General features: G+C 40.2%; 1 protein-coding gene across 5 annotated transcripts in view; it reads right to left on the bottom strand.

Annotated features, from left to right (window-relative positions):
- The window catches only part of pald1a (phosphatase domain containing paladin 1a), a 64,330-nt gene that overhangs the window by 34,930 nt on the left and 2,069 nt on the right, over nucleotides 1-27,331 (bottom strand). Inside the window, exons 1-18 of one of the 5 annotated variants that reach the window (XM_063481976.1) lie at nucleotides 24,459-24,632; nucleotides 18,323-18,520; nucleotides 18,017-18,119; nucleotides 16,871-17,050; nucleotides 16,292-16,456; nucleotides 16,041-16,201; nucleotides 15,366-15,441; nucleotides 14,367-14,521; nucleotides 14,175-14,271; nucleotides 13,883-13,987; nucleotides 13,429-13,524; nucleotides 13,210-13,344; nucleotides 12,201-12,317; nucleotides 11,686-11,865; nucleotides 11,345-11,542; nucleotides 10,946-11,086; nucleotides 10,782-10,853; nucleotides 1,215-1,355 (exon numbers count right to left, since the gene is read on the bottom strand). In XM_063481976.1, the coding sequence (XP_063338046.1) occupies nucleotides 1,215-1,355; nucleotides 10,782-10,853; nucleotides 10,946-11,086; nucleotides 11,345-11,542; nucleotides 11,686-11,865; nucleotides 12,201-12,317; nucleotides 13,210-13,344; nucleotides 13,429-13,524; nucleotides 13,883-13,987; nucleotides 14,175-14,271; nucleotides 14,367-14,521; nucleotides 15,366-15,441; nucleotides 16,041-16,201; nucleotides 16,292-16,456; nucleotides 16,871-17,050; nucleotides 18,017-18,119; nucleotides 18,323-18,507 (2,307 nt within the window). In that variant the 5' untranslated portion in view covers nucleotides 18,508-18,520; nucleotides 24,459-24,632. Of the gene's footprint in view, nucleotides 1-1,214; nucleotides 1,356-10,781; nucleotides 10,854-10,945; nucleotides 11,087-11,344; nucleotides 11,543-11,685; nucleotides 11,866-12,200; nucleotides 12,318-13,209; nucleotides 13,345-13,428; nucleotides 13,525-13,882; nucleotides 13,988-14,174; nucleotides 14,272-14,366; nucleotides 14,522-15,365; nucleotides 15,442-16,040; nucleotides 16,202-16,291; nucleotides 16,457-16,870; nucleotides 17,051-18,016; nucleotides 18,120-18,322; nucleotides 18,521-20,657; nucleotides 20,740-24,458; nucleotides 24,633-27,331 lie in introns of those variants that run through there. The other 4 variants (XM_063481978.1, XM_063481974.1, XM_063481975.1 and 1 more) reach the window with 4 other exon arrangements.

The following is a 27,331-nucleotide window of genomic DNA, read 5'->3' as shown; positions in this document are numbered from 1 at the left end:
AGCTCTGACCATCACTTAGTCAGTTCTGAAGTCTCTTTGGTTCATTTCAATAAACCCGTACCTGCTCCAAAAACCCCGTTGCCCACTACTCTGCAGGATGTGTTAGTATTCAGTCCAGGGCTATAAATCCTGCAGCCATTTGTTCAGTTGTTTTTTCTTCTGAATAAGTTTGGCTAACAAAGGACCTTGTTTAAAATGTGACTGCAGTTTCTTGCCCCGAGGGACATCTTTTTAGCAGTGTGCCCACATGATCAGCAGCTACAGTTATGACGTAGAGTTTTCTAACCAACTGTGTTTATACGTGAGAGCTAACAAACATGCCGAATGCATTGTTTTTATTCCTGTTTTTTTTTTTTATTCTCAAGTTTTATTACCTCACAAATTTAAACTGCAAATTCAATTACAATGAGCACTTTTACTAAGTTCAATCCAAATATACAATTACATTGATCCAAACGATTATAAAGTGAGCTGAAGGGAATCTTTTTTTTTTTTTTCCCCCGTGGAGCCTGACACCACAGAGTGACAAGCAGGCAGAGAATACACGTGAAAGACAGATTCCATCGGACAACGAGGCCCATTGAAAATGTGGAGACAGGACTGAGTGCACCCAGCATGAAGAGAACAGCTGACAGTGCACAAAGGCACCATGATTTGACTGCATTACAAATAGCTAAAGCACAGCATGAGGACTGACCCTGAAACCCCTTTTACAAACTGCTTCTGTCTTCTTTATATTTTGCATGGAACACCTTTCATATTGTTTTTTTTCTCCTTATTTCTTGTTTTTAAAGGGTCTTTTTTTCTTGAAAGGCATTCAATGCAAGTAGCAATGAAAGCAGATTAGAGCCACAGGATATGCAACCTTACACCAAGTGGACCATTACTCTTCATCAAGAGATAAAGAGCTCATAATATTGTCATTTCCTGCCTTTTCTGGTCCCACTCAATTCCATTAAGACCTGAAAGGAAGTTCACCGAGTTGCACAGTGGATCCCTCTCATTCATCTCTGCGGGGTTTAAGGTGAAGCTATAAAAACTAGTTTGTGCTGCCATCTATGGGAGCACATGCAAAACTGCACCGACAATCAATACAGCACACAAATCTACATTTTTGTAGATTTGTTTTAGCCTCCTAAAAGAAAAAAATGTTTTGGATCTATTTCACTAAAAATGGATGCCCTGTGTCTTTAGGACAGAGTAATGTGGTGTACCTGTCTGTAAGTGCAGATGATGATCTCTCTCAGATGGTAGTGCATGGGAGTCATGGTCTCGCTGACAGTGTCCAGGGCCATGTCCACCTCCCGCTTCATCCTGTGGCCATCAGGGAGCAGACGCACCAGCTGCATTACAATCTGGAGAGAAGAAAAAATAAAAAAGCCTCGTTTTAGAGTATGTTTCCAACCCAGATATTGAAGTTATGATAAGACTGAAATATTTAACCAGACTGGCTAAGACAGATATGAATTATTTTTTTTTATTGAATCAGCATGATACTGCAACTAGAGTAGAAGCTCCCACAATCACAGTTTACTGGATGACTTTCTTTTTTTTGTAAGTGGAAATAGCTTTTTAAATCACAGCAATGATAGAAAATGATGGATCTTTGTCTTAAGACAGAGAAGTATCAAAAGATCCAATTTTCCAAGCACTCTAGGACCTCTCTGGGGACAGTTTATTCATAATCAAAAAAAACAGCTGCACTTTAAACGGTTTCTCTATGGGGTTTCTCTATGATTTAATTCTTTTTAAACAACATTGTAGAAAGTTGTTGAAATCATTCAAATAAAACTGGGATTGGTGTTTTAATATGTTATTGTTCTGCATTTGCATTCAACACTTTGCATCACTGCAATGAAAAAGCATTAAAACGAATACTATGACTAGCTTTTAGTCTTCTTGTTATTTTAAGCAGCAAGAAAACGAACAGCTCTTTTTGCAACACACAGCTTATTTTTTAGAGCACTGCCTGTCAGTCCTGACCTAAATGAAACGTTGCTGTGAATGTATGTCAGCATGTTGATTTGTGTGTTGACCTAGTGGAAATATGGAATGCTTCCATCACCATGTTTGGATGATGTAAAACTGCAGCACTGTGTAGCAGGTCAGCTAAAAGCCATCTTACTAAACTTTTTTGGTAGCCCCTCTGTGACTTTTATATACTAACAACGACATCAAGATGAATACAAAGTTAAAAATAGGGAGAAAACTTTTTGCCCTATTCAGAGTCATTGGCGAAATACACAAAGCGTGCCAGTTTACACCACAAAAAGAGGTGACCTGTTATCAGTCCCATATTAACTAACATGCCTTTTAATTAACTACAGGCTGATGGTTTGTTTGCCTAATGCAAAGTAGGCTTGTCTGTCCTTTTAGGTCAACACGCTAAGTTAATTCCTGTTACATAAAATATGCAAAGATGAAAAACCTTAAGATGATTATTGAGCTCATGTTGATTCAGACAAGCCTTTTAGCTAATACTGACACAGTCTCACTTTTTACCTGATGAAATGATGCTGCCGAGTTAGAGGTTTCATTCATTTGGAGTTATGTTTGGGTTCAACTAATGGCTCTTCAAATAGTGAAGATACAAAATATTATAGCTTTTTAGCGTCTAGATGGATCACTAAAGGCTCCCTCCATAGTGGCTCCCATCAAATCCCTCAAAATTAGTTGATTTTTTTTTTTTTTGTTTAAAAAATTTAATTAAGGCAAAATTCTACCTTCCTATCAAGAAGGTCTTTTGAGTTATCTTAATATTTCATAAATACAATGGCTTATCACACACGGTCCTGCAAAAAACAGCTGTACCCCTTCCTGATTTCTCAGTTTTTGTCACAATTACATGTTTCATGTTTCATCATGGAACTTATTTTAATATAAGACAAAGATAACCTGAGCAAATAAAAAATGGAAATATTTAAATGACGATTTCATGTTTTTTAAGGATGAAAGCTAACTAAACCTGCCTGGCACCGTGTGAAACAAGAAGTGCATCTCTTGTTAAATCATTAATTGACTATGTGCACGTTAGCATATGCTACTTCCGGTGCGGAAACTCCTGTGGGGAGCTTTGTTTCCGGTGTCCTATTCGCGCCCTGTTTACGGTCCAAAACAAGTTAAGCAAATGAATAAATCAAGCGGCGATTTACATTTCTATAGATGTCTTGGGCATTTACCCAATATATCTGTAAATGATGTTCATCGACTTGTCGATATTTTTTCCCCAGCGCCTCTCTTTTTCTCAAAAGAGTAAAGGGATTCAAATGTTATATTTCTCAGTATCTGTAAACAGCGGTCCCTCGTTTATCGTGGGTGTTATGTTCTAAAAATAACCAGCGATAGGTGAAATCAAGTAGCCAGTTTTATTTTTTGACGCATGGACATCGTGGACATACAGTACTGCACTTCAGAGTCACACTGCTAGCGATCGATGTGGCGATTGTGTACTGTACAGGAGAGACGTCACGGAGGAGATCGTCTGCAGGGATCAGGACGCAGGACACAATGTGATGTAAAAAAAAAAAAAAAAAAAAAGCATGCAAACTTGCACTAAAAAATCTGCGAAACAGCGAGGTGAAAGGTGAACTGCGTTATAGCGAGGGACCACTGTAATTCTGAAGGTAAGTCACAACATACCCTTCGTAAATACTAATGTATAGAAACCCTTACCAGCAATCATTCATTTTTTGTGTGGCTTTTTTTCACGGTTTGTTAACATGCTGTGTAGGTGTGTACTTGACTAGCTGATATCGACATAATGGGGAAACATCTGGTGTGACTATTGTTCACCTGTAGTTTGAATGCTGAACATTTGCCTGTTTAAATCATAAGACCAGTCACTATACATAGATGTGCTTCTGAATGTGGACGATGTGTCTTCTGATTCTGTAATGCAGTTCTGCTTGTGTTGAGTGATGTAAACAGCTGATCGATCTAAACTCTTTAAACGTCAAAATTGATCATTAGATTTTTTATGACACAACAGTGGTGAGTGTTCCCACCTTCTGCTCTTTGTAACTTAATGCGATCTTTCCGTTTTCGTGTTTTGGACATGATTTTGGAGCATATCTTCGCAGTAGCGATTGACCGCAAAGTAAAGCTACCGGAAATGTACAACCCCACATCCGGTCTCAAACCAGGAAGCATTTTCTCGTGCACATAGTCAATTAATCGTGATCAATCATATTTTTTTGGAAAACCGATTATAGCTAGAACTGTTGAAACAAAAAATCACTTAGACAGATGATGTCTGATAAAGTGGAGTAGGTTAAAAGAACCCACAAAGCAACACATCATGCCATAATCTAAAGACATGCGGGAACAGCTGAGAAGTCAATGACATCAGCCTGGAAACTGTTACAAAGCCATGATAGGTCATTATCCACACTTGGACAACATTTGGAATCGTGGCGAACCTTCCCACAAACAGCTGCCCTACCAAACTACTCCAAGAGCGCATCGACGACTCATCAAGGAGGTCATAAAAGAACCCAGAATAACATCTTAAGACTTGCTCAACAACAATGGCCAAAAATGGCATCCATGAGAGAGTTCCAAGGAGAAAACCACTGCAACAAATGTTAAACTTTTTGGAACGTTTGAGTCACATCCTTACATCGGGAATAAAACGAACACAGCATTTCATAAAAAAGAACATCACACCAACAGTCAAACATGGTGGTGGTGTGATCATCTGGTGCTCCATTGCTGCTTCAGGACCTGGACAACTCGCTGTAATTGATGGAACCATTAAATGTGCTCCCTACCAGAAAATCCTGAAGGACAAAGTCTGGCTATCACTTTGTGCCCTAAAGCTCAAGCGCACCCAGGCTATGTAGCCGAACATGATCTGATGACCTTAAACAGGCTTTTTAAGCTTGTAAACCCTTCAAAGTGGAATTAAATTAATTCTACAAAGAAGTGAGGGCTAAAATTCCTCCACAGCAATGTGAAAGGCTCATTGACAATTATCAAAAACACCTTGTAGCAGTTCTTGTTGCCAGTGGTGGCTCAACCAGTTACGTTGCTTTTTGGATAAACTTTCATGGGGTTTTATCAGTAAGGTGCCCAAGCAAGTTAGGGCATATGAAACGTCTCCTCTGTATCATCATTTTGATACCAGGTTCATCTTCTGAATGCAATTCCTTCCAGATTTTACTTTATAAGTAATTACCCAATGCTAACCTTTTCTTCATGTCCTTTGGTGCTGAACTGAATGTGTAGAGTGCTTTTTTATGGAATTAATGATGGAATGGAATTTATGGGATTCATTTTTGGAACATTTGCCCTACACACTTGCTATAAAGACCTATGAATAATACCTTATGTATAGCAGTTTTTCAAGACATTGTTACAAAATGCTTTACACAAGGCAAACAACAAAAGTGGGGATAAAAAGCAATACAACAAAAATAAACAGAAGGAACACTTAAAGAGCTTATTCTGCAACTTTAAATGCAATATTTTAGGATCTTCTTTTGCCTCTTTTTCTCCACTTCTCCATCAATTTTCATGAAATTTGGCCTAGTAGTTTTTGCATAATCCTGCAGATAGATAAACAAAGAGTCACTGTTTCGGTTTACAGGGGCTTTGGGGAACTGTTAAAAAAAGCCTGCTGAGTGTAAATGTTTTTCAAGGTGCTTCATACATATTACCAAGCAAGACATCAAACCAGGAGAGGATTATTTAACTCCATGCCAGTTCGTCTGTTGCATAATGCTTTGGACCTCATAGACATAGCAGCACCCTTCTTCAGAGGCTAAACTGGAGGCAGACAAGGTTTCCGTGGTGACCAACCAGTGTATCCCAGAAACTCCGGCAGACATGCTGCTGTGATTGGCATGTGGTATTGTGCGCCTGCCGAGTTTCGCCTCTTTCTGTGCGTTCATGTTTACAATGCTATGGACTAAGGCAGCAGGTTCCAAACACTGATTCATTGTCACAACTCTGAATCAAGAAAAACAGCCAGAGGCTCCAACTCACAGACACCATTCAGACCAGTAAAGAAAAGCTTCGGCTTTTGGCTATGCTGGGCCAAAGATTTCAATCACATGTGCAGAGAAAAAACTAAAGAGAAGTGTGCAGTACCTCTTTGTGAACAGACAGCATGGCATACAGGAACTGTTTGGAGCACCTGGTGATGTGATTCATTAAAATGGCCACATGGGGGCAGGAGATGTTTACAAAAAGCATTACAATGCCCAACTAGAAACTGCGAGAGCTTTAGCAACAAAAAAACCAAAAACAAGTTTAGACAAAAGAAGATTATCTAAACTCTTTTGACAAATAGACTTTCTTTCAGTAGGACGTTTTGCCAAAGTAGGGCAGTTTGTCAAAAGCCAGCGTAAAATTATCCTACTGGTAGGACGGTTTGCCAAAGTAGGAGGATTTCTCAGACGTCACCGTAAAATTATCCTAGCGGCAGGACGGTTTGCCAAAGTAGGATGGTTTGTCAGAACACCAGCTGTGATTTAACGCTACTCCGTTTTCATATTTATAAAATAGGTAAGTATTAGCACTTTATTGACGTGGATACTTGATTTTCTAAGCCATTGTGAGTGTTTGTTAATTTTAAAGTGAAATCCTTATCTGCTTTTTGCACAAAACTGTCGAATTTGCAGCTTTGGTTAAGTCTGCTGTCAAGTTTTTGGACAAATTTGATGTTACCGAGTTTGCAGTGCATTCTTGCTGAGTGATAAGACTAATAAATTCTAATTCGTTAATATCTGTATGGTATGTTAAGTCTATTTAGGTAATGTGGTTATTTAATAGGTTATGTGCATTGTTTGCTGCACATATTGAAGCTCAAAAGAAAATGTCTATTTACATATGGAGAAGAAATGGGAAGAGATTTACTCGTTCATTTCTGCTGACTGCTAACCTTCCGGCTATGACAAGGCTCAGAGGCAAAACCTCGGACAATATGTCTCACAATTCAGACTAAATGGTCAGAAATTTATTGTTAATACTAACAACTCATATATTTGGTTAAATTCATTTGTAAATATTTTTGATGAAGATGGACAAATCTTTTCTGGAACCAGAAGATTAGTAAAAACTAGGGATGGACCGATCCGATATACAGTATCAGTATCGGCCGATCCTGACCTAAATTACTGGATTGGATATCGGGGAGAAATAAAAAATGTGATGTAACTATGACAAAATGCTGCAGGCCCGGATGCACTGTCTACACTGGCTGTTGCTTGTCATGTGTTTCTTTGGTGTATTAAGAGTTTTTTCATGTGCTATGTGCAGAGGTGTTTTTTCTGTTCTCAAACTGATCTCCCTGTTGGAGCTCATTCTGGGGGGAGTTATTTTTATCTCCTTATCTTTCCTCATGTTGTGCATTTTCCATGTTATACCCCTCTGACCTGTCTTCACCATGTGATGTTTGTGTAATGTATGTATGGTTGGAGGGGTAAGATGGCGCTGGCACGGCTGGCAGCCTTAACCCAACTTCCCTTGGAATGAATAAAGTATGATCAATCAATCAATCAATCAATCAATCAAAAGCACTTTCACAAAACTTGCAACATGGCGTAACCCAGCTCATGACCTTAGCACGTCGGAGCAGTATGCGTCACGTGATAAAGCGGCTGTGGTGTGCGAGACCTGTTGGCAGTCTGGTGAAAGATTTGGAGCCTCGCTTCGTGCGTCCAAACCGACATTTCATCTCCGAGAGAGCTATCCCAGAGAAGTAAAGCAAGTGTGTAAGTTCATCTCTGAATGTTTGTAAAGCATTCCCATGTTAAGCTTAACAACCAAAATAAATGGAGCCATAGCTGGAATGGCCATCGGCCGCCGAAGGTGATTTTTCGTTTTTATGGGCTGATGTTTATTATTATTATTGTTATTATCATTATTGTTATTATCATTATTATTATTATTATGACTTTGTAACGGTATAAACAACGAAAGGTGGTGGATTGGCCAATTGGTCATGATGGACTCTGGGCTGGACCAATTACAGCCGAGGAGGTCAAACTTTAAAGTTCTGTACTGAGGTGACAAGGAACATGCTTTGTCATGTACTTTAACTAGAATGAAAAAAGACACAAAGATGAAGTTATTCTGCCTTTACGCTGCACAGCTGCCTCTTCTTCTCTCCCCACTCCCTCTCCTGTTGCTACTTCAATCATGAAACTGTTCAATGATCAGCTGATCGGCTTTTCTGTCGCAAGTCCCGTCTCTCTTGTTTCTTTATCGCTCACTTTCCACCAGAAAGAGGAAAACAGTGAATGAACAACAGCAACACGTTTAAGCTTGATAAGCTGTTGCTAGAATTTATTTAATATTACTTTCTAGTATCAGCTGATGTTTGCTGGAGCCACAGCCGTACAAGCTGCTGGGTCATGATATTGGTTTGGATATGTGGTGCGAGGGAAACATGAAGATGAAATCAGGAGATGTCCTTACTGAATCATCAGAGCATTAAGTTTATTAGATTGGTCAGCATTCCTGAACTATGAAATATTTTGGGTGCAGAGTATTTTTTGCATAAAGGTATAACAGAATAGCTTTAGTGTTTTGTTTTTTTAAAACTTGAATATGAACTTATACAAAATGCAGCAAGATATTAAAAAAAACAAACAGTTTTATTGATTATAAAATACACTATATCGAAGTCATATCGGTATCGGCAGATATCCAAACTTATGATATCGGTATCGGTATTGGACATAAAAAAGTGGTATCTCTAGTAAAACCCAAGGACGATGCCAGGAGGATCTTTCATGAGTTTTATTCATGTCCAATTGGAGGACACGCTGGCATACACAAAACGCTAAATGCAGTGTGTTCCAGATTTTACTGGTTTAGTATGACAGTTGAAATTAAAAAAAAATGAGTATGTATTAACTATGGGCTCAAATTGTGGTCATAAATATTTTGTACTTGTAAATCAGTTTTGTACTTGTAAATCAGGATTGTATGTGTAAACAGAATTTGTGTGTGTGTAAAAAAGATTTGTATGTGTAAAAAGAATTTGTGTGTGCGTAAAAAAGATTTGTATGTGGACTTAGCCAAAAAAATACGTGTGAAACTCTGCAACTCAACTTGTAACTCTGCAAGTTACAAGTACGAATTTTGACCCTATTTTTCTTCCTTTCATCTGATTGGTCAATGTCATGTCAATCACAAATTTAACTATCCAATCAGAGAACAGATGGATTTGGCTGTCGGAGGGGCGCTTTTTTGAACTGCAGGTCCTTGAAGGGTAATACAGTTTGAAGCTGTATTACCATCCTACCCCCACTTCTACGGGTAGGATGGTTTGCCAAAGTAGGATGATTTTTCAGACGTCACTGTAAAATTATTCTACGGGCAGGACGGTTTGCCAAATAGGATGGTTTGTCAGAACACCAGTCCAAACTCCGCTTCAGGTCCCAAAGTCAAATGAACACTGCCGCATCACTGAGAGTTACAAACTGATTTAATTCTTTCGTCTTCTAGCTGGATCAGTGTGGCTGCTCTACCAGGTGTAAGAATTAAGTTTAACATCCAGGCATCCATGAGAAACTGAATTTATTAAACTTAATGGAGTTAGAAGTTAGCAGGAAGTTAGCTCGCTAGTTTCCACCTAAACATGATATACCATGATCTGACTGAGGGATTTCTGAAAAAGACAGAAAACTAAACAGCAGTGACTTTTTTTGTAGGGTTACTGAAGTTGGGGTAGCTGGTATATAATGATGTGCTACATGATCGCTAGCTACACAGCTATGTTAGCGTGATATAAACACAGTGAAGCTGGAGGATAAAAGCTAACTTTTTTCACTCGATAAAAGTTAACGTGAGGCTTCCTGATGGTAGGGACAAATGCAATCGCATGGCAGGATGCTGTAAACGGACCAAACTTCAGTCAGGAGAACAACTGAGATAATCCATCCACAATACATGGTTAGTCATTAATATACCACTGCATGGGTGAGCTGTAGTTTACGGTACATCGTAGGGTTTTAAAACTGACTTTTTTTAGGGACTTGTTCAGATTAAACAGAACAAGATACAAAGCATTAAAAGTTAAAAACCAGAGCTGTAATAAACACAGAGTAGTTTGGACCCGCACGCAGGGTTCATACGTCATCACTTAAAAACCGGATAGATAGCTGTTATTTCCCAGTGTATTTGATTCCATTAGTACCATGCACAACCAAAAACATCCCACCTACAGGTGTTCTAGCTTCATTAACCTGTGTTTAAACAAGTATTCAAGTGTTGCATTTGACTGTCAAGATTTGATTATCTTGTAAATTCAGCACAACAGCAGAACATGTATCAGGTAAGAGTAGATCCTAGCAAATTCACCTCAAGGTCAGACCACTCAGAGACTGCTCAGACCCAAAAGGCACATCACAGACTATGTAGATCACAGTTAACATATTAAATGTTAAAAAAAAATAGTTCATGACAACACAATTGGAAAATGACTCAAAACAAGTATGGCTTGTTTGGAAGAATTTCCAGGAGAAGTTTGCAAAGTCACATTTAAATAAACCACAAGACTTGTGGAGTATTTTTAACTGGCCTTAAAGCATGGCTACAACTAAACACAGCATACTAGCTCAAACACCTCATCACAACTCAGTTTTGAGTGAATAAATTAGTTAATTTCAAATAATTTCAGATACATTGTTGTAATACAGATAATGACCAATCTTAAATTCTCTGTTTTAGTTTATGTAAATTTATGTTCGTTATGCAAAGAAATGGAAAATTCAAGATGTTTTTATGCGTTTACAAGCTGGTGAAGATACTGTTTTTTAAAGTGCACATACCTCAAATTCTCCTTTTGTGTACTTAGCATCAGGAACACTCACAATCTCATCTTCAGCAAACTCAGGAAAACCCTGCAGATGGAAGCCAAGTTTTCATTAGCTGAAGTGGTTTTATACAGAGTGGCTCTCAGTAAACAAGCAGACAACTCGAATATTCATCTCACATTAAAGTGCCAGAGAGTCAGAACGGCGACGACCATAGCGGTTGTGGTCCTGCCTTTGCCATTGGAGCAGTTAAAAACAAACGCTGAGTGGGAATCCTCGGCCAAGGAGCTCTTCATGCCCTCCAGTAGCTTATCAAAGTCCTGCAGATGATTAAACATGAAAAAAATATTAAATATAACAAATAAACAGTTTTGACAAATTGAAATCATAATAAGCTCTGGTTCTACGATTATTAACCACTAGAGGGAGCAAAAGTCTTAATCATTCTCAGCTGTCTTTAATCCAAACACCTATCAAATGAACCAGAAGCTGTTTCTGCCTCTTGAGACTGCATGTTTGAAAGGACGCGTGTGTTTGTACACACACGTGTTTACACGCACAGGCTGACACATCATTACCTCCTCCCTGGGTGCGCTGCAGTCTGGCAGAGGGATGCGTTTGCAGACAAGGCCCTGGTGAGAGCTTTTGTGCTGGTTGAAGATCTCCTGAACAGTCAGGCAGGTTTTAAACATCTTCATCTGTTTCTCCTGCTCAAGGATCACCTCCAGCCACTTCTGCGCTTGCAGAATCTCCTCCTTTAGGGATGTTTCCAGTTTCTAAAGGAGGAGGATACAGAAATGTTTTCACTTGTTTTGAAGAACAGACTAAAATCCTTGGGACATTCTTTATTTATTCAACCTAATATAAAAGCCATGAAAAACATTTAACAAGACAGAAAAAAAAAGAATTTTCTCTCTACCTCTAGCAGCTCTGGGTCAGATGATGGGATAGAGATGTGTTGGTCCAGACACGTGGGCTCCCTCACAGCAAAAATCTGGCCATTTCCTTCTAACACCAGCTCTTCCTGTAGGTTGACCCACAGCACGTGGGTGTGCTTCCTCTTTTCATCCGTCAGATGGGCCAAAACAGCTCCAGTAGCCTGCACGCAGCAACTTAAGACGATTAGGGCAAGAAGCTGGAAGTCCAGTGTGAGCGTGGGCGAGTGGGAAGTAATCATGACTCATTCTGCTGAGTCTGTTTGTACTTATGAATAAATCTGACTGCATAAATGCATACTGATGATAACTATTACAAAACTGTCGGCTGAATGTTTAAATGATTTTATTTTAAGACAACTAAAATATCAAAGTGTGTCTTTTAGTAATTATAGCAAAGATTACAAAAACATTTCTTTCTTTCTTCCTGGATCAAATTAAAAAATCTTCCATTTTTCTTGCATTCATTTTGATTAAAGTAGGACATAATCTGTTGCACCTCAGATGTTGGCTGAGCCACTCCATAAACAGACATCTTGGGCACTCGTCTGAAGTTAACCGCCTTCATCTCTTTTACTGTGCTGAGCACGTCAGGAGCCAAGTACTCATCAGCAACCTGCACACACACAGTCATTCACAGCATGTAATATACGGTGCTTTTAAAGATGTGATTTTAAAAATCACAAATACAGATGACAGATCTTGGATGAATGCATGAAATGTGTTTTCATACCAGCAGCTAGCATGGTGGCTTCTATGTGGAAATGTATTTAGTTTAAAGGGGTAAACGTAGGGAGATGATGATTAGATCATAACAGATTTAGGGAACTTGTTCAGGAATATGTTTACAAAGAAAAAGCTAGCCAAGGACATAGACTGAGAATTTCAGCTTCACACAAAAATATCCAAGCAATGATGCAACTCAAAACAAGCAGACTTTTCAATATTTCTATTATTTCTTATTTTATCTGTTTCTTTTAAGCTCACTGTCTGCCAACATGTCTCAAAACTATATCTGAAATATTTGTTTTATTTAACAGCTTCTGATGCAAAAACAGGAATTAAATGATGCACTATTGCCCCAAATCCTCATCTGCTCAGCGCAGCCACACAAACCTAGCGACCTGGTCAGTTAGCCTGCCCCCTTAGTGGCACTGGTGACTTTTCTGTCTTTAGCCTGTGGTTAAATGTTGTATGGATTGTGACTGATTCTTGTAAATCTGTTCTGTGAAACCTAGTGGTGTTTTTATGAGGTTTAATCATTTACAAATGTGCTACAAATTACCATTTACCTATCTGCATTGTTATAAAATCACAATAACTGAAAGAATGGACACAGCTTGACATCTTCAAGTTAAAGGTTTACAGAACAAGAACAAAGATCTGAATTTAAAAATAGCCTATAAATCAGGCTCTGAATGAAATGTGAGCAAAGAGCACATCATTCCACATCATCAACAATGTTAACAACAATGATATTGTTAAATATAATAATCTGATTTTCCCACCAGCACTCGAGCTCCTTTAGTGACCAGCTCTGCTGGAGCGGACAGCTCTGATAGATCCATGCAGGCCAGTAACCTGTACAGCCAAGCATGGCAGCACATCCACTGGCTGAAGTTGGACACAAAGGCAAGAGGATACTGCAAAAAACAACACATAGTTACGACTTACAATTTCTTTTTCATGGTCCCAGAGAAGACATGTATGCTGAAAAAACTTTTTACCTGCTCATGAAGGTATGCATTGAATACAATCAAGTAGAAGTATCGTTCCAAGCTCTGCATTGTTCTGTTGAGAAAGTAGTCTTTGGTACTGCTTCCCTAAGAGAGGAATAAAAGCTTGATTATCTGATCACAGTAGCAGCTTCTACAAGGTGTTTATAATTTTTCTAGCAAAGCACTTTAACCAAACTTGCTTTAATAATTAAGCTTATTTCTTGAAAGACAGGAAAGAGATCAATTAATGATATCAGCTAATCAAGTCGTCCATCAGCTCGAGGGCCCTCACTGATAAAAGACGTTTATCAAGGCTGATTGTGCTCTCACACGTCTTCTATTAAGCAGGACATAAACTGAGCAGCGGGGGCCCCTGTAAGTTATGAGATATTTATGGCACAAGCTGCTGCTTTTAAAGAGAAGTTCCAAGTTACAAACTTCAAAAATCTATATCATTACTAACCTGAATTTGATAATCTTCACCAATTCCTTCCAGCTTACTCTTGTTCTCATATATTGCTTCTTTTATGTTGTGCATTTCTGAACACAGGGCAATCGCCTGGTCGACCTGTGAAGAAGAAAAAGACAATGAATCACATATATGAACAATTTATTTTTAAATACCTGTTTGGGTAATAAAATACTTTGTACCTCTCGTTTTTGCATAAAATCTTTATTTGGGACCTACGTAGAATTTATTATGTTTTTTTTTTCTTTCAAATCATTGTTATGTAGACAGACATTATCAGCTTTACCTCTTCCATGACCTGCTGTCCATTAGGCAGCTTGTTGATCAGAGACTGGATCACCTGGAACAGTGGTCTGGGTTCTGAAGCAGCTGGCTCCTCAGCTCTGACAAAACAAAACAAATATTTTGCCTTTATAAAAAAAATTAATTAATTAATAAATACTTGTCATTGATTTTCTATTTGATCTGGACTTCTTACTGGGGTGGAGGCTGTGAATCACCCCTGAGGCGATTCATGACAAGCGTGCCCAGGATCATAGCTAGGTTGGTGCGTCCAACGCCCACCTGGCAACTGAACAGCAGAGCAGGCAGCTTCTGGGATGCACCATGGCCCAGAGACAAGCTTGGGCTCTCCTGGAAAACGATACACATACATGAGAGTTAAGCTATTTTCACACATGAATTGCAGACAATGTCAGAAGTCCCAAATGCCAAGTTGTGCAACAGATCTGCTCTTACTACCAAAAATAGCAGGGTACTTCCTGGATTGGGTGCATTTTTTTTACGTAGGACACAAGATGCCCACTTGGCTTGTCACATGATAGATAATACATACTTTGCACTAGAAAATGTCAGTTTATTTATTTATTTATTTTGTTTCACACATGGTACAGCAGCATGGTACAGAGAAATCAAATTCGTTTCCAAGAAGCTCTCCATTAAAACTCTACATCTAGGGCCATCAAACCAACGATATCAGGCTCATCGCATTGAATTGATCACTTTAGAAATATCAGAGTGAGTGACTAAGATTTACTAAAACAAAGCTCTGATCCAAACACAAAAAATGAATCCGCTTTCAAACCACAGGGAATGGGAACGGCTGCTGCAAGTGACTCCAAAAAAGGTCACAACAAGAATAAAAGAACATCCTGTATGAGTGAAGGGAAGGACGGAAACCAGACAAAGTGGATGACCAAAGAATGGACATGAAATGAGTCCTTACTGCCTTTTTTTGGGGGACTTATTAATGATTGATTACACATACAGTACAGATAATGGCATAAATGTGGATTAAAAAAGCTAGCGTTACTTTCTCAGTACCTCAGTGAGAAACTCCAGACGCTCTCCAAAGCTCTGGCCATGAATAACTTTAATGGTACATCAGAACAAGATCCAAATATAAAAAAACAAGCCCAAAAAAGGACTATGTAACAGCTGGGTTTGTAGCGTGATTGACATTTTTACATCTGCTTACCCTGAGTATGTTAACAAATGCGTCAAAGTCTTCTTCCAATGGTGCTCCCTCTGTGGGCAGTGGCAGTCTGTAGTACCTGCAAAACAACACACTGTCACCCAGAGTTGAACCCGTGCCTGTGTATGTTGTGTCAATACTGCCCTTATGTAGGTCAGAGCACATAAACATATAACCTTAAGACTTTACAGCCGAGCTCCCTAATGTTGTGTTTCCTAATCTCATCAGATAGAAACTATGCCTTTTCCGGCAAACCGCAAAGGATGATGGGAGAGATCCGAATCACAGGATGAGCCCAAACACCTGCACTTTGAATCTATTTATAATAAAGCATCCTATCGTTTACGAAACATAAAGATTAAGAGTAAAGGCTTTAGGGCTCTCCTATGGAAATAATACATTCTCTTGGCCTGGATACGCAGCGAGCGGTTCACAACATCTCAGCAAAGCTGACACCGCAGATCTGATTGCAAACAGGATGTTTCAATCTGTAGTTTTTACGCCCCCGTTTCTTCTCGTTTCCAAAAAAACGCAGGGCAACCAGTCTTTGCACAAACAAGCACCACTATTTATAACCTTCCCTGCATGTTCAGCAGCAGGCAGCCACACGCTGCTTCGTGTAAACTCGTGCGTGTGACCCGAGGAGCTCAGGCATAATAAAGGAACAATGTAAACAACCTGTAGGCCGGCATAGTGAACATCGGCCTCTTGTAGACCTCTTCGGTCACATGGATGTCCTCCTCGCATGTGATCGATATCTTCTGTGGCTCGTCTTTAAAGAACTCGATGTCATTGTAGACGTAGAAGACGTTTTCGTTGAGCTTGGCGAAGTCATGGAGCTGTGGAGCGTGGATGAAAGGAGAGTTTTAATACTGTTGCAAATGACCAAAAAAAAACCCTTAGGGATTAGGCATGAGTTTGTCTGTCACCTCCTTTCTGATGGTGAGCTCCAGGCTTTCCACCCTCTCCTCTTTTTCCAGGTCATGAAGGTTCTCATGTAGATTTTCCTTCCTCCTCGGTGTATATGGCACAAAGTCATTGTCCTTGTGCAAGAAAACAACGGGCTCCTCTCTTACACAGACGAATATAACCTCCTGTAGGAAGAAATATGGGAAAACAGGCCTCCTCCTTAAAACGACACTACTTTTAAAAATAGCTGGAAACAATTTCTCGTCATATGACACGGAGCACATGAATACAGAGTTTTAAAAACCCGATGTATAATTTTGTCAATTTCACTTTAATTGCGGCCGGTTTCTAGCTGCTCTAAGTAGAAAGATTCATTTTCCACTGGCGCACATGACCACAACTTTCTGTTTGCTCAGTTCTGCAATCCAGCCACAGCCTCCACTGAGCACTTGACTCCTCAAATATTTACTGACAACACGGAGCGAAAGAGGCCAGGCAGAGCTAAACTGGCACCAGCACAGGAAAATAGGATCTACAGAGAAACCTATCGAAGGCTTAAGAGGGGCACAGTGAAATTGTACACAAGTTATGGCAGTGACCTCTTGTCCTTGTGCCTGGAGTCTCTGGAGAACCTGCTTGAACCCATTCAAGCTGGGCTGACCCATGCCATACAGGGGGTAGGATCCTTTCACTTGGCGGAAGTTGGGCGCCCCATAACTGCCCGTGGTGTTTAGGACATCAGCCTTGCTGTACACATCCTGGACCATGAAGTACTCCCCCTGGAAAGAAGAGCACATATAAATCTGAACTGAGACAAACTGTTCCAACTTCCAGCCCAGCCTTCATTGGGAGAGTAGCAATGTAAACATTACAGTGGTTAAAAAAATTGACACTGTGTTTACATGTAGAAGTGCTTTGTGTCATCGCTGCAAGATTAAGCTAGATTTTGTTCAGGTTTTTGTCCTCTGTGTTTGCAAACAACACCAAAAAGATAACATGCGGTTACTGTGTTGTCTCAGAAAGTTCAATCTATGCCCTCCCGCCCAGATCTTTAGTAGACCTGTTCCTTGCACTGATCCAGAAAGCTTAACGCACTGAAAAAACAAATACAGACACCCTCATGACCATTGGACATTCCAGGTTTTTCTTATATTTACATTATATGTTTTCCCATTTCTAGTTGGTATTTCAATTTGTTATATCAATATGAGTAAACAGAGGAATAATATCAAATCTACTGTTTTAAAAAGAGCTCTAACTTACTATGTGCACAATATATAAGTATATAAATATATAAAGAAGATTGATTAGTAGTTTTACTGCTTTCAATATCCGCATCAGCTCCAGAAATCAAGTTTTAATCAGGTATTAGGCATTCACAACATCTCAGACAAACATTACTGGTAGAAAGAAAGGAAGTCACTTTTTTAAGGAGATGTTCTCAAGATTAAACTCCTGACCTCTCTACACATAAAAGGAGCCGTGAGTTAACACTGACAAAACACTGTATGCTTGAACTACCACAGCACAGTTGACAGAGCAGATCAAAGCCTTGAGAGGAGGGTGACAACATTCCCGTTTTAATGGCTGCCTCTGATCATAAAACAGCGCATGACAATGTTCCTACACCACTCTGCAATTTGGACATGTAAATGTGAAAAAGAAAGAATGGTGAGATGACTCCACAGCTTGCTGTGACAGTGTTGTTCTTTGTCGCAGCTACAAGAAGAGCACGGCACCCTCACCTGCACGAGGTAGTGCTCGGGCAGAGTGTCTGATATCCGACCGACTTTGTAGTTGGTCTTGAGGATGTCGTCGTGAATCTGAAATTCCTGTCTGCAATTATATCTGCAATGCAAAACACAAAACAAGGTGTGGATGGTGCAGAGAGGCCAATTCAATTATCAGCTGCTATTTGCTTGGCCTGGGTTGACAAAAGAGATGATAACGGGGGGCAAACACCGTGGCTGGAGGGTGAGGGGGGTGTCACCTCAGTGATCAAAAAGGTTTCACACCCAACTGTGAGAACGTAGATTCGGGGAGGGACTTACGTGATGACGACAGGTGCAACTTTGTTGGTGATGATGGACTTGGCCTTGTTGTTGTGGATGTTGACTGTCTGGAAGGGGCTCATGCAAAGAGACTGCTTGCTGTCAGCCATCCCGTTGCCATGGACACTCTCAAGCGGCGACGCAACAGAAACGGGCTGTGGTGCGGCACTGGCAGTTGTACCCATGCTCCACAAGCTGCTGTAAATGGCATCGCAGTGGACTTAGAAACAGGAAGCAATCACACATGAAAGCACGCACACAGCGGCGGAACATATAACAGTGTGTATTTGGAGAGTGACATCATTTACAAACATACTTAAGGTGTGAAAACTTATTCAGTACTAGTCTCACACTGAGACTAGGAATAGGTTAGAAAAAGGTGTTACTCATCAGCGTATGCTATATAAATAGAATTTTGAATTACTATGCAGATTTTTTTATTTTTCACATCATGAAACATTTTTTTCTATGCTAGTATCACGGCTGAGGATTGCCCACCAGTGATCTCATTAAATTTGACACAGAGAGACACTGAAGTTCCTGTAATAATAAAGAAATCTATACATTTAAAAAGTGTGACGAGTTACACTTGAGCAGGCTTTGCTTGCTTGCAGGTAGGCCATATGTGTACAGGGCAAAAGAGGACTGCATTTGCTGAAAAACTGCCTCAAAACCATGCGCTTTATTAGATTTTTAAATGTATCTGAATTCATAAACAATGACGAGGTTAAAAATTCTTAAAACTGATGGTGGTCTGTTATATTGGCCCCCAAAGGCTTAGGTCCTTCTCTGTATCTCTCTTGTGTTTTGATAAAGTGCTGCCATGAGGTTATTTAGGTTTTTTACTTTTACCGGATGGTTTTCAGGAAATTAGGTATTGACATTCATGGTCGCCAGACGATTCGCTATCTTTGAGAGAGCTAAATAAGAAGACCGGTACCATTCTCATATCTGTAGAAGAACTGGAAACACCGTTAAAGGCTATTATGATCTCAAAGGGTCTGTTTGGAAGGTTTTTAATATGGTTAACCAGAGCCACGGTAATCAGTATGTTTGGATGGCACCGATCTTAACATATAATCAGAATGAAAGAATCTACATGTTGAACTATAATTTTTCTGATTATCATTGCAGTTTTGCAATTCTTACATGGCAAGCATTCAAAGCTGAGTATAGAAAAAATCTGTGGACACACAACTGCTTTTATTTTAGCGATCTGCTTAATGAAAAAAATAGAAATAAGAATTACTTCTTTATATGATCTCAAATGAATTCCTTTTTCTTTTTATGAGCAAAAAATTATTTTATCACATAAAAACTGCAAAATAATTGTATTCAGGATATGTGATCAAATAAGCTGAGCTATCATGTATTATGAAAAACATTATCAGGGTAGTTTTTCTATGCCTAGAGGCTCAGCCAATGACTCATAAAATCCGCATTTTTAGGCTTAACCATTAATTTCTTTTCTCTACAGTTTCATCATGGTCATAGTGGTAGGGGTTTAGAGTCTCCAATGAGAGCCAGCCAGGTTTCAAGAAAACCTTTTCTCCTCTGAATAAAAACCAAGCTTTCCAGGGAGCTCTACAGATAAACAAACAAAACTTCTGACAGCCTAGCAGGCCACACCATCAGTGCTCATTAACATTGCTTGCAACACGAAGCTGGCTGGGAACCTATTACCCCTAACTTAAATGAACAGAATAATACACTGAGTCCCCAAACACAATCAGACAGAATGAATCCAACAAACACAAAATCTACCGAATGTCACACAGCTCAGACGTATGGAAGCTTAGTCTTCTAGCTGAGCTCAAAGCACCTCTGTGTGATCATCAGTTTTGAATTGAGTGGGTTTTCAAGGTGCAGAGAGGCTGTGGGTGAGAGAAGTGCCGCATGAGTCACAGCTACTGTCCTCTTTGTTGCTTCTGAAGGTAAGAAGGTAGGTCAAGCCTTGTACTCGGAGACTTTTTGATTCAGCAGAAAGATTCTTCTCACAAGCACAACGTGTTTCCTGGTTTGGATTTTTTTTTTAATGTACAGTATAAATGGTTTGCAGTTCAAATAGTTTAAATAATCATATGATTTCAGTAATTATGCTTCTATCAAATAACAGCTGCGTGAAAAGACTGAAGGCAAAAGAGTCAGAAACCCTGCCCGAGTTCAATAGGAGGAAGCCAAGTTTTCAATGCTGTGCTCCAGCAGCTTCACAAATCTATTTACGTCCCCGTCACATACCAAAAGGTTCTCTGTTAGCATAATTTTGTGGCCACCGCAGGAAACGTAACAAAAAACACTCCACGACGTAACAATCCAGTAAAATATAATATCTTACGCATGAGATGAGGTGCAATCTGTGCTTCCAGAGCCTTTTCTTTGCTGCTTTCTTTCTGCCATGGTCCAAAGGAGTGTGAGAACTTGGCATCACATCCAAAAAAAGAAATCTTCCTACTTTGAATCCACTCACCCACCCCCAGTCGGAGGGAAACACCCCTTGTGGGAGTTCAAAGTGCCAGGCTGCTTGGCATTCAGGCAAAACTTCAGAAGTTATACTTTTCAGACAACGTCCTCCTCGTCTTTGCTCCGTCTCCTGACTGATGTTGGGGAATAGATTCATGCAGGAGACTGGAGTCTCAACAGAGGAGACCAGGGGAAGTAGCAATACATCTGGCAGCCAGATGGCTAAAGCTTAGCTTTCTTTCACATGGGCAGGCTATGCACAAAGATGATACACAGCTGACTCTTTCCAACAGACAACACATGATATTATAACTTTATTATTCACTTGACAGAAGCAGATCCACAGAAATATGTTCATTTTTTTCAAAGCTTTTTAACTTCTGCTTTTATCTCATAATTTTTGCTTATGTTAGCAGGAAATTGCAATATTTCTTCTCTTTCCTTTGAAACTTTTATTTTTAATGAATAAGGGTGGCATGAACCAATCTATACTTGCAAATTCGACGTGTGGGCCACATAAACGATACAGAAACAAGCTGTGGTAAACATTGTACGCCCAAGTATACCACAAGATGTAGCAGATGTAAAAGTGTTGCCAGTTTTGGACTATCCATGTAAGATATGCCCATTTTTTTACAGAGCATTCAAGCTAGGAATACTGTGGCATCATGCCACCTCACTATTCTGTATACAAGCTACGAAGACGGAAAGAGGGGTGGCTTTGTTGCTGCGCATTTAAGCCCTTAGGAGAGATAATAAAAGAGCCAAATTGACAGTAGTAGAAAGACATAGCCAGCACTGCGAATGCTGATGGTTTGGACATCACATGGATCTGATTCCAAAATGCCGACACACGATGAAAAATGAAGCATATTTTGCAGGCCTGGTGCAGATTAGTGTGAACGAGCAAAGGTGTCATTAAGAGAGGTCTTTTTAACACTTTTAAGGCAAACCGTTCACCTTAACGAGTTTTGCTTTGTTCTTCCCTTAAAGTAACGGGTAGAAACAGAGCAGACTAATTTTCGATCTCTGTCCCTTTAAGGGCATTTAATCAGTAGGTTTCTTTTACCCACCACCACAGTTATGCATGGCTCTGTGGTTTAGTGGAAGGCCATAAAACACTGAAAACTGATTCTCACATTATATTCAGCCACGCACTAGGACTTCCTAAATCTTATCGCATATGTGATGTGGTTGTTTGCGAAACATCTGATAATTGAGGATATGTGATACTTTGCTTTGACTTTTCAGCAAGGAAATGGTCACACTGTAGGCTCTGCTCTCTTACTTTGCAGCCTGTCACCACTGCTGCAAGACCACGGTGCACAAACTTTGATACAGACGTTCTTGCTAGATGCAAGAGCAGCTCTTCAACTGCACTAATTTCAGCATGGGCAGACCTGGTCTCCGCCCCCGGCGGGCAGCCGGGGTGGAGGCCTGTGTAGAAATAGCCCTCAGTCATAAACATCCTACTGGCAAGCCAATCAAGGCAACTCATTAGAGAGGCTGTTTATCCCACACATCAACCAGAGTAGTACTGCACACACACTGAAGCACTGCACTGATGCTGCACTGTGTGCGGGTCCGATGAAAGACAAGTGGAATTCAATGAAATAAGTAAATGCACACACAAACAAAAACAATAATCTTGAATTCAGCTTTCTGTGTTTGTGTAGGAATCTGCCAACAACGCTGTGAACAGCTGGTGAAAGTTAACCAGTGGCACTAATATTTAAATTCAAAGACAGCATAGTGGGCTTACGACCATGGAAACCAGAAGCTACTGCCAGCCTATCAGTATTGCTCCATTCAGGACAGCCCCATTTAAATTCAGCCGGTGTCCCAACTTTGCTGTAGCAACGTCTTCAGACAAAAGGGTCTGAGCGCAGACAGGAAGGAGCTTGCAGCTGCAGGATGCATCTGTTGGTGGCCCCGAGGAAGGATGCAGAGCACCCTTTATTCATACGAGATGCAGGGGTTTAAGAGAGATGGGTATCACTTTGTAGTGCGCAGGAGATCTTTTAACACAACTTCCCACATTGAGGTTGAGAGGAGAGCCGCCAGCATGTCAACAAACGCCACATTAAAATTCTATATTCAATGCAAATTGGCATCACCTAATTCATAATCAGGGATCCTGTGTATTTTCTGGTCTCCATGGAGGCCACTCGTTCAGTCTGAAAATGTTTAGGCTGAAAGCATGCTGGGTACACAAAAATAAGCTGATTTAGTGCAATGCAGTCATGTCGTGTCTGGAAATAGCCACACAATATCTCCATCAAACATCTGATCTTCTGTGCACTAACTTAAAGTATGACATCTGAATCCTAATTGTATTTAATAATAACAATGACACAATGTCCCACTCTCTCTCATCACAGGCTAGACCAAGAAAACCCTTCGACCAAACTCAGTCACACCCCCACGCAAGCTAAGGAAGTATAAGCACACCTTGACAGGAAACGCTTACATGTACTCTCTGAAACTTCCTCCCTGCAGCTGTACGCATATTTCACCAATGAGGTTAAGGGTTGCAGGCGTGATTCCACAGGACATTGCTAGTTCCTGCCCTAAAATGTCAGTTCTGCACGGAAATGAGCTCAGTGCTTCCTCTGCAAAAAATCTTTTTTGTGTTTTCCTTCAACTGTTCCAAAAACCTCATTGTGAATTTGTGTCAACTTATGACTTTTGCTAATTTTTGTACAAAAGAAATGGCCTGGCAATGTGCTCAGAAAGAGCACACTGTGGTAAAAAGAAGCAGCGTGCTGATGCATGGTGAGAGAATGCTATTTTCAAATCTGATCAAATGTGTGAAATAGCTTTTCCACTGCAAGAGTTAGCATCCAGATTGACAGCCGAGGTGCACACACTGACTGGACGACATCTAAAGGAAATGGCACGTAGCACTAGTAAGAGCTGAAAATCCACTGAGGCACAAACAAACTCTGCTTCTGCTACTGCAGTGATACGACATAAATCACGAGTAACCTTTAGCCTTGCGCATTCTTGCTTTCATCACAGCTTGACAGTGAGCCCCAGCTAAAAAGGGTTTACAAATCTATTTTTAAAAACCCTGTCTGTAATTTATTTCATCTCAAGATGCCAATTTTATCTTCTTATTTCAAGCCTGCAGTGGTGTGGTTTTCACTTTTTGTAAACCTCAGTGTCTGGCCACAATATTCTGGCAGATCTGCCGGTTCAAGTGACAGCAGATAGATTTTACACCGAGTTGTTAACATGTTACATTTGGCTTGCAACTCGAGCTGAAGTGATAAACTTGTGTAAGTGCAAACAGATCTTGACTGAGCAGCGTTTTGTAAGATGGTCAAGGGTGTCTGAATCATTTCAAACAGGTGCTGGTCACTCCGGCAGAAGAATGAGAGTGGATAAACACTTAAGAGGAGAGCTTAGGCGTCACATGCCATTAAGAATGCAATCCATGTAGCTATGTGAATATCAGCCATGACTGGTATTATCAAAGAATGTGGTAAACATATTAAAAAGATATTTTACATCTCTTAAGTCTCATGTAAAATCACAGCGTGCATCTAAAGAACAGCGCATGCCATTTCTTTTGTACCTCTTGAAAACATACTGATGACACGTTTTGCGACCACAAACCAGCAACAGGAGTCAAGTGTCACAACAAAGAAAATGCAAAGTATGACAACTGTACCTGACATTCAGCTGCTCATTCCACCGTCCGAGAGGTGTGCGAGTCTCAGAGAAACACAATCACAAAACAGAAAATAATGGGTTAAAAAGAACCAAAATGACAGCTCTCCGGCAGGCAAGCAGTCTCACTCAGACATCCCCACTGGCATCTCTGTCTGTTCTGTGAGGCAATGTGTCTCTGCCTCCTGATCAAACTACAGCAGGCGGCAGTCTTGCATCATTAACATGTCCTTATAAAGCAAGTCAATGAACATGTCCTTCAGTAAGGACAGATCCCAGACAGCCACTGAGTAGGAAAAGACGGGAGTGTGCAGGGAGGTGGAGTGGGGGGCTCCACTGTTGGTTTGTTTGTTACTTTTTTGTATGCATCCCCTGCGCATGAGGTGCAAGGTTGCTCGGATTTGTGTGTGTATGAAACTGATTGCGCATGTGTGTGCGTGTGTGTGCGTGTGTGTGCGTGTGTGTGCGTGTGTGTGTGTGTAAGGGGGGGGGGGGTGGGGTGAAGAGGATGTGGAGGCGGACCCAGAGGCTTACTCACCATCCACTTCACCATCCAATCATAAACCGGAGCCTCCTGGCAGCACAATACCTTCTGAACACACAGACCTTTCAGCAACTGTATCAAACTAAACCGTCACTTCTTACACAAATTACGAGCAGATGCAGCAGTAAACCCTCACTGTAGAATGTAAGGTACACTTGCAACACCGACAACATAAGCCTAATTCACTGCAATGCGCTAATTACTCCATTCATTAGCAGTTAACACATGTCATGTCGAAAGTAAACAGGCTTACAGCTGGGCAAATACTTAGATTTAAGCTTGAGTTTTAGCTGTAAATGCCTGTGTGCTGTACCCTTTGTAGTCATAACACTGAGGGTATGTCAGTTCAAACAGCAAGCATCCTAAGGTTTGAATAAGGCACGAACACAGCCACAGCCACTGCTTGCAAAAATACCTGTATCGAAATTCTGCCAAACTTACCCATTTGGGTAAGTGCATTTACACTTAGGGCTCCAAATTATTAAACAAAACGGCCAACAACATCGGGCTTATCGTCTGAGTGAACTGCATGTGAGAATGTTTTCTTACAAAAGTATGTGCGATCACAAATCTGTCACAAGATAGTGTCCACATCAAGCTGATTTGCAAAAGTGGTAAGTGGTTTTTTCGAGATATGGATGTAAAATCTACTGCTGCCACACCTGTTCCTTCCTTCCTGCAGCCGCGCAGGCCAAAGATTCTGACGTTTTTGCAACACCGTGAATGTGAAACCAAACCCTCCCATGGCCCGCAAACCTCAAAACATGAATGAATCCACCCAGGAAGTGAGAAGTAACAAATATACGTTTGTTTTTCGGCGGGGGGGAGATTTTGTAATAAACTGTCATAAAGCTAATGAGTGACCCACCTAGGCACAGGCTCATGCACCTTCCCTTTTTTTAAAATCAGAAAAAAAGCATAATTTAGAATAAGAGTATATTCAATGGCAGACTGAAAAAACATCCTCTCTGCTTAATGTCCCCACTGGAAAAGGACCGTACAGCTTTTATCACCTCTCTTGTTCAAATCTTTTCTCAGGCCTGGTGTCTATCTTATCTCCAGAAAGCCAGTTTGCTAAGAGCCTTGTAAGAGCAATTGTAAGGAAGGGGGAAGTATTTCACCTGAGACAAGTTCTAAGCTTCCAAACACATTAGAAATGAAATACATTATTAACGCTTTCAGATAGTCTTTTCATCTTTCTCACAGCACAGGGACACTGTTCCCAAATCAAAATGTTTCCCTAATCAATCACTGTCAAGTTAAAAATACCTAAGCAGCTCAAAGGCCTTGGGAAGATGAAACGATAGCTAATTACAAATACACGGGGGCATGTTCTGGGTGGACGTACAGCGCAATATTCTCTTGAGTCCATTGATCAAATATGACACCTTGTGGTAAGAATTAACAACTGCATTTAGATAATTATCTAATTTCCAAAACACTTCTTTTCACTCAGACAACTATCACAATCAGAAAACAGTGCCCACTGGGAAATTAATTAATTTACATCAAATGTCCTCTGAGTAACTTTGGATATGACTGAAATTATATTTACTGGAAGGCATGCCTCCAAATATTTTGATATTATCAGAAGTATTTTTACATCAAATATTTTTATCAGAATGTAAGAAGATCAAAAACATTTTTAAATGCTTCTCATTATGTAAATTATGTAAATACAATTAAAGGAACAACAAGACATTGGAAGCAGTACAGCTTTACTGATTGCACTGATGATTAGGAGCAGCCAAGTGCTTATGATCAAAAAAACCTGATTAACTGATAATTAGCAACCTTCTCTCTAAAAGCACTTTTCACAGTCTGCCCGCCTAGAGCATTCAGGTGTTTGTTAACACAATGCAGAGGAAGGAGGGTTATGTAATTTATAAAGATTATGAACATGTAGAAAACAAGATGTGCCAATTATCCCAGGAGTGGACATTGCAACAAATTCACCCCAAGGTCAGACCCTGCAATGCTCAGAGAAATCACAAAATAACCCAAGAGCTACATCTCAGACTCTGGAGGGCTCAGTTAGTATGTAAAATGTTAAAGTTTATGACAGTATGATTAGAAAAAGACTAAATGGATTGTCCAGAGAAAGCCTCCTTTCTCCAAAAGACAATGGCAGCATGGGAGAATCAGGGAGAATCAAGGTGCAATGGCCCAGTCAAAATCCAAAGCTTAACCCAACTGACATGCTGGACCATGAGATCAGACGCTTGCAAACATCAATAAACTAATTCAACATTTTAAAGTGTGCCAAAATTGTAAGAGCCTGATAAATGGAAACAGAAAACAATTACTTCAAGTTATTGCTGCTAAAGGTG

This window comes from Pelmatolapia mariae, linkage group LG8 (assembly GCF_036321145.2).
Source record: "Pelmatolapia mariae isolate MD_Pm_ZW linkage group LG8, Pm_UMD_F_2, whole genome shotgun sequence".
NCBI lineage: Eukaryota > Metazoa > Chordata > Actinopteri > Cichliformes > Cichlidae > Pelmatolapia > Pelmatolapia mariae.
Note: the sequence above shows the minus strand (reverse complement) of the source record. Positions and strands in the feature narration are given on the sequence as shown.